A 12,368-nucleotide genomic window follows, 5' to 3' on the forward strand; every position below is an offset into this window, starting at 1 on the left:
ATTAAATTAACTTTTAGATGTACTGTTATTTAGGAAGAAGCAGAAGAGAAATTGAGAAAGCAAAAGGAGTTGAAGCAAGATTTTATGGACCAAATGGCCTTGAAGGAATTAATACTTCAGGCTGCAAAAGAGGAAGAGGAGACATTTAGAAAAGCCATGCTGGCAAAATTTGCTGAGGATGATCGAATAGAATTAATGAATGCGCAGAAGCAAAGAATGAAGCAACTAGAACACAAGAGGGCCGTGGAAAAACTTATAGAAGAGCGCCGCAACCAGTTCCTTGCAGACAAAGTAAGGAAAACTTTTTTTAAAATTTTCATTGAATAGCAACTGGCTAATTTATCCACTAAATAACTGAAAACTGTTTATGTGCCAGATGTTGGAAATCCATTCCCTAATCATATGATATATACATTTTCTGACTACTCATTAATTAATGAATCTAGAACATATTTATTGATGTTTTCTATGTATTAGACATTGGTTGGTGTTGAGAACATAAATATGACTAACTCCATGTCATCTATGAGCTTTTAGTGTTGGTTAAGAAAAATACATTAAGATATGTCAAATGTATTGATGATAATCATACAGAATGGACATGTTGTATGGCAGAGAGGAGACTGATCATGAATGTCTTGGCTGCTGTTTTAAAGGTGGATTTTATTCAGGGGGGATCCACTGAAGAATTGAGCTGCATGATGAGATCTGCACTTGGATAGATGATTCAGGTAGCAGTGTTGCAGAAAGACATGAGCGGAGTACGACTGGAGGTGGAAGATCAGTTGTTTTTGTTTAGTTGTTCCGTCATGTGCGACTCTTTGCGACCCCATAGGCTGCTGCATGCCAGGCTACCCTGTTTTTCACTGTCTCCTGGAGTTGGCTCAGACTCATGTCCCTTGAGTCGATGATGCCATCCAACATCTCATCCTCTGTCGCCCTCTTCTGCCCTCAGTCTTTCCCAGCATCAGGGTCTTTTCCAGTGAGTTGATTCTTCACATCAGGTGGCCAAAGTTTGGAGCTTCAGCTTCAGCACCAGTCCTTCCAGTGAATATTCAGGGTTGATTTTCCTTTAGGATTGACTGGTTTGATCTCCTTGCTGTCCTAGGGATTCTCAAGAGTCTTCTCCAGCAACAGTTTGAAAGCATCAATTCTTTGGTGCTCAGCCTTCTTTATAGTCCAGTCCTCACATCTGTACATGACTACTGGAAAAATCCAGAGCTTTGAATATGCAGATCATTATCAGCAAAGCGATGAATCTACTTTTTAATATGCTGTCTAGGTTTGTCATAGCTTTTCTTCCAAGGAGCAAGCATCTTTTAAAATTTCATGGCTGCAAGTCGCTACAGTGGTTTTGGAGCCTAAAAAAATAGTCTGTCACTGTTTCCATTGTTTCCCCATCTAATTGCCATGAAGTGATGGGACCAGATACTGAGATCTTTGTTTTTTGAATGTTGAGTTTTAAACCAGTTTTTCACTCTCCTCTTTCACTTTCATCAAGAGGCTCTTTAGTTCCTCTTCACTTTCTGCCATTAAGGTGGTGTCACCTACATATCTGAGGTTATGGATATTTCTCCTGGAAATCTTGATTCCAGCTTGTGCTTCATCCAGCCCAGCATTTACATGATGTACTCTGCACAGAAGTTAAATAAGCAGGGTGACAATATACAGCCTGATGTACTCCTTTCCCAATTTTGAACCAGTTCATTGTTTCATATCCAGTTCTGTTGCTTCTTGACCTGAATACAGATTTCTCAGGAGGCAGGTCAGGTGGTCTGGTATTCCCATCTCTTGAAGAATTTTCCACAGTTTGTGATGATGCACATAGTCAAAGGCTTTAACGTAGTCAGTGAAGCAGAAGTAGATGTTTTTCTGGAACTCTCTTGCTTTTCTATGATCCAGTGGATTTTGGCAATTTGATTTCTGGTTCCCCTGCCTTTTCTAAATCCACCTTGTACATTTGGAAGTTCCCGGTTCACATACTGTTGAAGCCTGGCTTGAAGGATTTTGAGCATTACCTTGCTATCATGTGAAAGGAGTGTGGTTGTGCAGTAGTTTGAACATTCTTTGAGTATCAGGATTGGAATGAAAACTGACCTTTTCCAGTTCTATGGCCACTGCTGAGTTTTCCAAATTTGCTGGCGTATTGAGTGCAGCACTTCCACAGCATCATCTTTCAGGATTTGAAATACCTCAACTGGAATTCCATTACCTCCACTAGCTTTGTTTGTAGTGATTTTTCCTAAGGCCCACTTGACTTTGCATTCCAGGATGTCTGGCTGTAGGTCAGTGATCACACCATCATGGTTATCTGGGTCATGAAGATCTTTTTTGTACAGTTCTGTGTATTCTTGCCACCTCTTCTTAATATCTTCTGCTTCTGTTAGGTCCATACCATTTCTGTCCTTTATTGTGCCCATCTTTGCATGAAATGTTCCCTTGGTATCTCTGATTTTCTTGAAGAGATCTCTCTACTCTTTCCCATTCTGTTGTTTTTCTCTATTTCTTTGCATTGTTCACTTAAGAAGACTTTCTTATCTCTCCTTGCTAGTCTTTGGAACTCTGCCTTCAGATGGGTATATCTTTCCTTTTCTCCTTTGCCTTTCACTTCTTTTCTCAGCTATTGTAAGGCGTCCTTAGGTAACCATTTTGCCTTGTTGCATTTCCTTTTCTTGTGGATGGTTTTGGTCACCCACCACCTGTACAGTGTTACAAACCTCCGTCCATAGTTCTTCAGGAAGTGATTATAATTATCCCAGAGAGAGGTGATGAAAACCCTTGTGAATAGAGAAGGAATCCATCAGTGAAGTGGTAGGAAATTAAAATTGATGGGTCCCGGTGACCAATTAGATCTGAAGAGTTGAGAGGATTCAGTTCAGTTCAGTTGCTCAGTCGTGTCCAACTCTTTGCGACCCCATGAATCACAGCACGCCAGGCCTCCCTGTCCATCACCAACTCCCGGAGTTCACTCAGACTCAACGTCCAGCGAGTTGGTGATGCCATCCAGCCATCTCATCCTCTGTCGTCCCCTTCTCCTCCTGCCCTCAGTCCCTCCCAGCATCAGAGTCTTTTCCAGTGAGTCAGCTCTTCGCATGAGGTGGCCAAAGTACTGGAGTTTCAGCTTTAGCATCATTCCTTCCGAAGAACACCCAGGACTGATCTCTTTTAGAATGGACTGGTTGGATCTCCTTACAGTCCAAGGGACTCTCAAGAGTCTTCTCCAACACCACAGTTCAAAAGCATCAATTCTTCAGCGCTCAGCCTTCTTCACAGTCCAACTCTCACATCCGTACATGACCACTGGAAAAACCATAGCCTTGACTAGACGGACCTTTGTTGGCAAAGTAATGTCTCTGCTTTTCAATATGCTATCTAGGTTGGTCATAACTTTCCTTCCAAGGAGTAAGTGTCTTTTAATTACATGGCTGCAATCACCATCTGCAGTGATTTTGGAGCCCCAAAAAATAAAGTTTGACACCGTTTCCACTGTTTCCCCATCTATTTCCCATGAAGTGATGGGACCAGATGCCATGATCTTTGTTTTCTGAATGTTGAGCTTTAAGCCAACTTTTTCACTCTCCTCTTTCACTTTCATCAAGAGGCTTTTTAGTTCCTCTTCGCTTTCTGCCATAAGGGTGGTGTCATCTGCATATCTGAGGTTATTGATATTTCTCCCGGCAATCTTGATTCCAGCTTGTGCTTCATCCAGCCCAGCGTTTCTCATCTACGACTAATGAGTAACGCTGTCACACACTTCCATATTCAGTGAGTGAGTGGTGATGTATGTATGAAGATGTATGAAGAAAAACAGATTTTGAGGGGGTAGATATATAATTCCATTTTGTCCACATAGATTTTTGAGGCCCAGGGGAAATTTTCTTAGTTGGAAATGTGTATTTAAGAGTTGGTGAGGAAAGTAGGTTTGGGACTTGGGCACATTGAAATGTCTATACTTCATCCATAAAACTGAACTACTACTTTAAGAAGCAAGTAAGATAATGTGTAAGTGCTTTGGAAAGATAAAGAGCTCTAAATATGAAAAGTACTGATAAAGCATGTGGTAAATATTTTTAAGTAGTAATAGAAGTGGAGTAACAATAACATTTATTGTTTTCTTATGTCATTCACTATTCTATATTTATTACAAGCAAATCAATAACTTTTAACTTTCAACTCTGTGATTTAGGTACTGTTACTACCCCCATTTTAAAGAACTGAATTTTGAGAGATGATATATGTTGCCCAAGGTGTCATAGCAAGTTAAATGGTAGAGCTGGGATTAATATAGTATCATAATGATTTTCCTGAATGGTGGACAAAAAGAAACCCCAAAATACTCTTACAATCAGCAGATACTCATTAGCTAGCATTCTGCTGAGGGAACCAAAAAAATAAAGCTCATTCTGGTAGCTTTTAATCTAGCAGAAGAAAATAAGGTCTAGATACCCCAAAGACTTGATTATATATACTACTGTACTAAGAATATGTTTCTTAAATGTAAACATTTGTAGAATGTGATAGTGTGATATACTAATAGTGCAATACATATATGGCAGAACTATGAGATTCCCTGGTGGCTCAGATGGTAAAGCATCTGCCTGCAGCGCGGGAGACCCAGATTTAATCCCTGGGTCCAGAAGATCCCCTGGAGAAGGAAATGGCAAACCACTCCAGTACTCATGCCTGGAAAATTCCATGGGTGGAGAAGCCTGGTGGGCTACAGTCCTTGGGGTCTCAAAGAGTCGGACACGACTGAGCAACTTCATTTATGTGGATTTATCTAGAAATACATAAAAAGTGAATAAAAGAAGACAGGAAGGCTATTCTTAGTTGGCAGCTTATAGAATTACCACATGGAGAAACATGAATGATAGGCTGAGGAGTTTGGCCATGATACAGTAGAAACTGGTTATTGTACTATGCTCTTTAACAAGAGGAGAAAGGGCACATGTACACAATGGAATATTACTCAGCTATTAAAACGAGCGCATTTGAATCAGTTCTAATGAGGTGGATGAAACTGGAGCCTATTATACAGAGTGAAGTAAGTCAGAAAGAAAAACACCAATATAGTATATTAATGCATATATATGGAATTTAGAAAGATGGTAACAACGACCCTATATGCAAGACAGCAAAAGAGACACAGACATAAAGAACAGACTCTTGAACTCTGTGGGAGAAGGTGAGAGTGAGATGATTTGAGAGACGAGCACTGAAACATGTATATTACCATATGTGAAACAGATGACCAGTGCAAGTTCAACACATGAAACAGGGCATTCAAAGCTGATGCACTGGGACAACTCAAACGGATGGGATGGGGAGGGAGGTGGAACGGGAGGTTCGGGATGGGGGACACATGTACACCCGTGGCTGATTCATGTCAACATATGGCAAAAACCACCACAATACTGTAATTAGCCTGCAATTAAAATAATTAATTAAAAAACAGGTGAAAAAAACAGGTGCCTTAAGAGTTGAAGTGATGATGGCCTGGAGTAGGTTGGCAGAGCAGTGGAAGGAGAAAGGGAAGAGTTTAGATATTTTTAAAGGAAGAATAGATGAGACTTGCGTGATTTTTTTTCTTGGACCATATAGGGTAGAGTGGAGGAAGGTATCAAAATAACTCTCAAGGTTTCAAATATGAGAAGTTCAAGGAATACAAGTGCTGTTATGTTTTGAACTGGAGCAAAAAGATGGACTGACTTCAGTTTTAGTCATATTTAGTTAGAAATGCAAGTTGAAATTCCTGAAGGCAATTGAACAGAAGAAGAAAACTTAGGTCAACTTTTCTTAGAAAAGCATTTCTGGCATTACGTAACCCACAGTTGCAAACTAGGATTCTTCTTCCAAATCATATATTATGAGAAGCGATCAGAGGGCCAGTGACTGAGACCTGGAGAACACAGGAGGTACAAGTGGTAGAAAAACACTGACAGGACCAAGGAATGGCCAGAAAGGCAACAGCTGGATGCCACCAAAAACTGAGAGGTCAGCCCTGTCTTTTTCACGCATGAAGCGTTGGGAGACTTGAGGTGCAATTTTTGGCTCTCCTGTATGCTTGATCAACTCAGGTCTTAGTTCTGTTGTCGTATTTCCAGATGCTTAAAAGGACATAGTTGGAATCTTGTGGTGCCTTAGAATTAAGGTTTCCAAAAGAAAGTAGCAGACAGACAAACGTTTTCCAGTTTCTGTAGCCTGAATCTTGGTTAAAGACAGGCAGGCGGGTGGGTGACTGAGTGAATATGCTGTTACCTTGGAATCATTCTGGATTCATCACATTTCTTACCTATTAACTTTTAGCCATCAAATCCTATTGATTCCAGTTCTACCATAACTCTTATTAAATCCATTTATCTTCATAATTTAGACATATAGTATCATTCTGTGGACTACTGAAATTGTCTTCTAACCAGTCTCCTTGTGATTCTAGTCCATCTGCTACCAGTTGGCATGAAGTAACTCATTATGTCCTCCTCCTGCATAACTAAATGGATTCCTAATGGATAAAAATCTCAATTCTGTATCTTTGATTGTAACCTTTAAGAGAGATTAAAAAAAAGCACCTAGCATTTTTCCTGGCAAGCAGTAAATACTTAGTAAATGTTTGTTGAATCAATAAGGTTGATTATCAGTGTCAGAACAAAGTGATCAAGGAGACAGAAATTTTAAAAGCTTCGCAAATTGAACAGAAAGCTTTGAATACTCCTTGCCTAGAAAGAGGCAGAACCAGTGACTGTCCTATCTCGTGGCTTACAGAGCTAATCAGAAAACTCCTTGAAAAGTTATCAAGACAGCTATAAAGGGAAGAAATATGAAAACATTACCTAAGCCATAGATACTTTTCTAAGAAATGTATATCTTAATTTTGAAAAAAATGTGTATGTTCCCAAAATGAAGCTGTGGGGTTAGTTTTATTGGTATCAGTGAGACTGGGTCACATTTCTGCCTTGGCCTAAGGAAGAGGATGGAGTTCATGTTCATAGAATCATGAATCCATTTCATTATACAATCCTGTAAGGCATGCTCTCTCTCTTTTTTTTTTTAAGATTTCATAGATATTCCTAAATAGCTATCTGTCTACCTCTAATATAAAACCACAGTCAGACAAAATCTGAAACTCCCCAGGAGATACTTTCTACCACCAGAGCTATTCAGAATTTGCCCTCATAGACAAATTGGCTTCATATCTTGCTAAAATATTTACCCTAATTTACTATAAAAAGTTTTTTTATGGTAAATAGTTAATGTGGTCTACCTAAGAAGGAAAACCCAAATTAGAGACCATGCATACAAGTGGACAAAAATCTAACAATGAGCTTTCCTCACAGCAGTAGATAACTTTCTTACACCCCCATTAGAAGGAATAGATCAGTTAGGATGATGTTTGTCTACAAGTAGAGTCTCAAGTTAACAGCGGCTTAAGAGTTTACTATTCTCTCGCATGGAAGTCTAGAAACTGAGGCTTTATTCATAGTCTTCAGGAACCCAGTCTCCTTCTGGGTTTTGTTATGGCCCCTGTAGGGTATAGCTCTCATTTTCATGGTTTAAATTGGCTCTTCAACCTCTATAGCCATGTTTCAAGCAGCAGATGGAAGAAGTGCAGAAGGAACAAAAGATGTAAGACTGATTCCTGGAAACTGCCATACAACATTTGTTTATTTCCTTGGCAAAAACCTAGTCCTGTGGTGACCACATCTGACCCTTTAGCCTTAGAAATGCAGTCTAAAAAAAATTCAGATATAGTGATTCTATAGCAGATTCTGTTACCCTGTTTCATCTTAGAGATAAAATATTTAAGAGCAATTCTACCCTTTGATTCAGTAGCAACATGGGTGAAAGTATCTTCTCAATTAGCTGTTGGTGATACTTCTAATTCTGTAATACATCTCACATGATAGTAGACAGAGAAGCGATTCCAAGTTTAACTGGCATTGGATATGGGTGTGTCCTAGCATTCTTCTTTATTTTCATCCAATAATGAAATATTAGGTGATATAGAAGCAGCTTATCTCTCATTGTAACAGAAAAGACAGACATCCTGCTTTCTGGTTTATATGACTTAAACTGATTATTTCAAAGAAAAGTTGAAACATTAATACTATTTTAACTAATTATTGGCAGAAATTCATCATTATTTCAGTGGCCTGCCTTTAGCATCCTTTGCCATTTAAAAGTCTTATTTGGATGTATTTCTGTAAGAGTTCTTTTAAGCCCTAAAATGAGTTAAAGCTAGTCATCTCTTCCATATTTTCACAGCTCAGAAGTTTGGTGTGGTTATCAATCAGAACATTTCCCTGAGAAATACTGGTTCTTTTGCTGGAACATTTGCTGCTGCTCTTGTACCCTCACACAGGCTTTAAGAAACTTAATACGTATGGCAGTACTTATCTTTTAGCTATCCTTGTTGTTTTATCCACCTTTTTTTTTTTTTTTGTCTTATATTGTAAGCTCCCTTCAACACCTGGGGTCTGGTAAGCACTCAATAAATATTTGTTGAATTAATTGGGAAATCACTTCTTTGAACCTTTTTTCCTTGGTAATGAAGATGACTTGTCCTGAAAATATGTACTTGCCTCCCTAACATCAGTCATAACTATTTTCCTTATAACTTTAAAGGAAGAATGACAGTAATATATATATATATATATTCTATACATAATATAATAAAAGATATATAATCTATCAATTTTGTCTTAATTTACTGCAAGAATAGTTTCGTTTGCCACATTCTTAAAAGATTAATGTGTTTTATGAGAGTAAGTTCTGTTTACATTTCTAGCAACGTGAACTGGAGGAATGGCAGTGGCAGCAAAGACGACAAGGATGTATAAATGCAATTGTTGAAGAAGAAAGACTAAAACTTCTCAAAGAACATGCTACAAAACTACTAGGATATCTCCCTAAAGTGAGTGAGATTTAATTCATAGCCTCTAAGAGTGGGGGGAAGACAGGCGTTAGGATTTCAGAGGGCCTGGGTTTCACTCCGTTCTTGCTGTTACAAAGCAGCAATGTTAAGTGAGTCAGTAATTGAACATCTCCAAAATGAGAGAGTTGGTCTTGGCACTTTCTATTAAATTTGAGCTGGAATTTCTGTATTTAAATTTTAGAGGTTCTGTTCTCCAGTGTAAGAAGTTTAAAACTAAAGCAAATGTGATACGCTGGACACCAAAGCAGGTGATACACAGGTCAGCCTTGTAATCTGTAACGGTAGTAATAGATACAAGCTTGAACTGAGTCTGAGATCTGCTCTGTAACAGGGGGTTACATTATATAACTAGGTAACCCTTTATTTTAAAAATATTACTTCCAGAGAATACATATGAAAATTTGCTATCTGAAATACCTTATGACTATAAAAATAACAACTTGAGTTTCAGAGGCCACATAAACATATGAACTAAAGTAAATAATATTTCTACCCTTCAGATACAGAAATTATGCCATTTGATACTTTATTCTGTCAAAAGAATCAAGTGTATATTTTGTTTAGTGCAAAAGGAAGGAGAAAGAAATGAGAAATTATTACCTGTCCATAGGACCTGATAGTCTAATTGGTTAGAATGAATACAAAATGATATATTAATAACAAAAGCCATATGGAATTGATAAATAAACTATAAATTCTGAGCATGTCTTAGGGTTTAGATATTTGTGTAGCAAAATAACTGTGGAAATGGGAGAACCTGATAACCTAAAATGATTTTATCCTTTAGATCCTCGTGGCTCCAAATGACCTAAATTAGTCTTTGGATTCTTTAGATAAGTAAATATTTAAGTTTAATTTTGTTTTAAAGGGATTAAGATTAGCTGACTTAACTTTACACCTGGATTCTTTCCTGAAAGATCGAAGTTAGCTGACTAGAGACAGAACTGATGCAAGAGCCAGTCCCATGCATAAATCTGGTGAAGCTCATTTCTTCCCTCATATACTGCAGGGCTGTTTCAAAACAAAAACAAGGGTAGGAGGGTACAGTGTGGATTAAACGGATTCCCGTTCAGTCCATCTGAGCAGTAGTACTTGTAGTAGTAAAGCAGAATAGTCCAGATTCGTATGACGAGTTCTAACAGGACATCAGGTCAGTCTGAGAATATTCAGTATGTATGTACAGTAAGTCAAAATTACAGAAAAAAATTTTTTACTAATTAATTTCATTATATTAGAAATAACTTTATAAATTTCATGTCTGTATCTCTTAGTCTTGTGAATATTTATTGAAATATTCTGGCATTCAAAGTAACCCACAAAATATTTTTCTTGTAGGGAGTATTCAAAAATGAGGATGATATTGATATGCTTGGTGAAGAGTTTAGAAAAGCATATCAGAAAAGGAGTGAAATTTGTGAGAAGTGATACCGTCAAGGTTTGGTAAAACCTGGGTTCTTCTGTACGTTACCACTAGGTGTCACTGTGACTTTGGTTTTAGAGTTCAGTGAGTAGGACTCCTCCAGTGTCTCTGGATTTTCTAAAACATTTCTGTATCATTTATAAACAATTAGTTGTAAGAAAACATTTGTTTTCTGATAAAAATTAATACTTGTAACTGCAAGTTTTCTTTCAATCACTATTGTTCTTGTACTGATAAAATTGAAGATCTGAATTCTACACCACCCTCCATATATTGAGTTGGCCAAAAGTTTGGATTTTTCTGTTACACATGGATCCCTGTACCTATCAAAACAACCCAGGAGACTAAACTCTTCATACCACGTCTATGTTTGTGTCTAGGAACTTCACTTCCTTGATTTGGCTGGGGAAGACTCTTCCTATTATGAGAGGAGAAAAGTACAGAGTGAGGAATTTCAGAGTGCTTTATTACCTAATGCAGTTATCAATAAGAACATAGAAACAGTTTCTCTCAGGTAAACATCGTTTACAAACTAAAGCTAAGTCTCTAGAACATATTTTCTATGCATATGCAGCTGAAAGGGGCTAGAAGGTCATAAAAAAGATAAAAGAATCGAAAGTTCAATTTCTGTTGCTTTATTTTATAAAACATTGCTAATAATTAGGTATCAATTTTATATCCCCAAACCTAAATTTACTTTAAGAGTATATCCACCACACACTAGAGGTTTAAAAGTAGATCACTTATTAATTTCCCCATTCAAGTGCCTTCATAAATTCTTCTTCAGTGAAAGACAGCATCTTGGCAGCTTCAATATGCATCTGTGTTTAAAGAAATCAATATTGTCTAAGAGTAGACCACAGAACAATAGGAAATTTGTGAAAGTGCATGTATAATTCTAATTACAGTAAACAGGTTTAAATAGTAATTTCATTCAGTGAGTAGCCACTAAAAACCCTGCCCACTGGTGGTATTGCACCAACCTGTTTAGAGAACAATTCCATGTTGTAATACCTAATCTTTGCAAAAGGTGACAGTAGCAAAAACATGAATTCACATCCTCTTAACCACAAGGCAAACCTGTGTGGTGCCCACAATAAAAGTGGTTTGGAATCAGTTTCACTCCAAGATTTCAAGAGGCAAACTGATCCCTTTTTAAGATAATAGTTATTTTTTATATTTGGTATTATTTTCTTTAGTTAGGGAGTATCCATACTGTATGGAAAAAGAACTAGTAAACGTTTCTAATTTACTTGCATCAATGTATAGATAACATTTTGTGACTAAGCATGGCAATAAAAACTATACCTGAAGGAGAAATACTAAATGTCTTAGTAGAAAGAGCCAAATAATATCCAGGATTTATTTTAACTTTGTTTAAGATAAACTCACCTTCTGCCTTTTTAAAACATCAATTAATTTTAACTGTTTCTTAAATCCTATCATTAATTCTCCTTTTTGTTTTTCTAGCTTCTTGTTTTCTGATTTTAATGCTTCGATTTTTTGGTGTTCTTCATTTGCTATATCCTGCAAAAGGAAAAAATCCTATGTATTCTTTACAGTATTTTAATGGAAAAATTATATCAACAATAAAAACTTAGGTTTAAGTTTCAACAATGCTCACGCTTCTACCATTTTAAAAAACATTTAAAAAATAACAACTTGGTTCTAATTCCAACAATGCCAAAGTAGCTTAGATTTGAAAGCAGAGATGTCATCAGTAGTAAGCAGAAACGAGGTGGTTATGATCCTTGAAAGCATACTCGTTGACATCCACATTTAACTGGCTCCTGAAAGCATTTTTCATTTCATGGTTCACAAGGGATAAACCCAGAGCAAAAAGTAGCAGTCATACTGGGCTGAGGAAGGGACAGCAGTGCTGCCACAATGGTAGAAATTTCCAGGTAGGAAATCCCTCAAATCCTTTGCAGACACCTAAATAACATGACTCCTAGGAACCTATGAGAGACAGCTGAGATTTAAAGAGCTGAGCAAAGAATTCAGCCACTGCCTATG

The 12,368-nt window shown here is 37.4% G+C and overlaps 2 protein-coding genes across 8 annotated transcripts in view; one reads left to right on the top strand and one right to left on the bottom strand.

Moving 5' to 3' along the window:
• The window catches only part of MNS1 (meiosis specific nuclear structural 1), a 174,454-nt gene extending 162,488 nt beyond the window's left edge, over positions 1 to 11,966 (top strand). For all 5 annotated transcript variants that reach the window (XM_027553925.1, XM_027553927.1, XM_027553928.1 and 2 more), the window contains 3 exons: positions 34 to 291; positions 8,786 to 8,911; positions 10,268 to 11,966. In XM_027553925.1, coding sequence (XP_027409726.1) covers positions 34 to 291; positions 8,786 to 8,911; positions 10,268 to 10,357 — 474 coding nt within the window. In that variant the 3' untranslated portion in view covers positions 10,358 to 11,966. The remainder of the gene's footprint in view (positions 1 to 33; positions 292 to 8,785; positions 8,912 to 10,267) is intronic.
• TEX9 (testis expressed 9) overlaps positions 10,967 to 12,368 on the bottom strand; it is a 237,724-nt gene continuing 236,322 nt past the window's right edge. For all 3 annotated transcript variants that reach the window (XM_027553931.1, XM_027553930.1, XM_027553932.1), the window contains 2 exons: positions 11,745 to 11,879; positions 10,967 to 11,173 (listed from right to left, as the gene is read on the bottom strand). In XM_027553931.1, the coding sequence (XP_027409732.1) occupies positions 11,099 to 11,173; positions 11,745 to 11,879 (210 nt within the window). In that variant the 3' untranslated portion in view covers positions 10,967 to 11,098. The remainder of the gene's footprint in view (positions 11,174 to 11,744; positions 11,880 to 12,368) is intronic.

This window comes from Bos indicus x Bos taurus, chromosome 10 (genome assembly GCF_003369695.1).
Source record: "Bos indicus x Bos taurus breed Angus x Brahman F1 hybrid chromosome 10, Bos_hybrid_MaternalHap_v2.0, whole genome shotgun sequence".
NCBI lineage: Eukaryota > Metazoa > Chordata > Mammalia > Artiodactyla > Bovidae > Bos > Bos indicus x Bos taurus.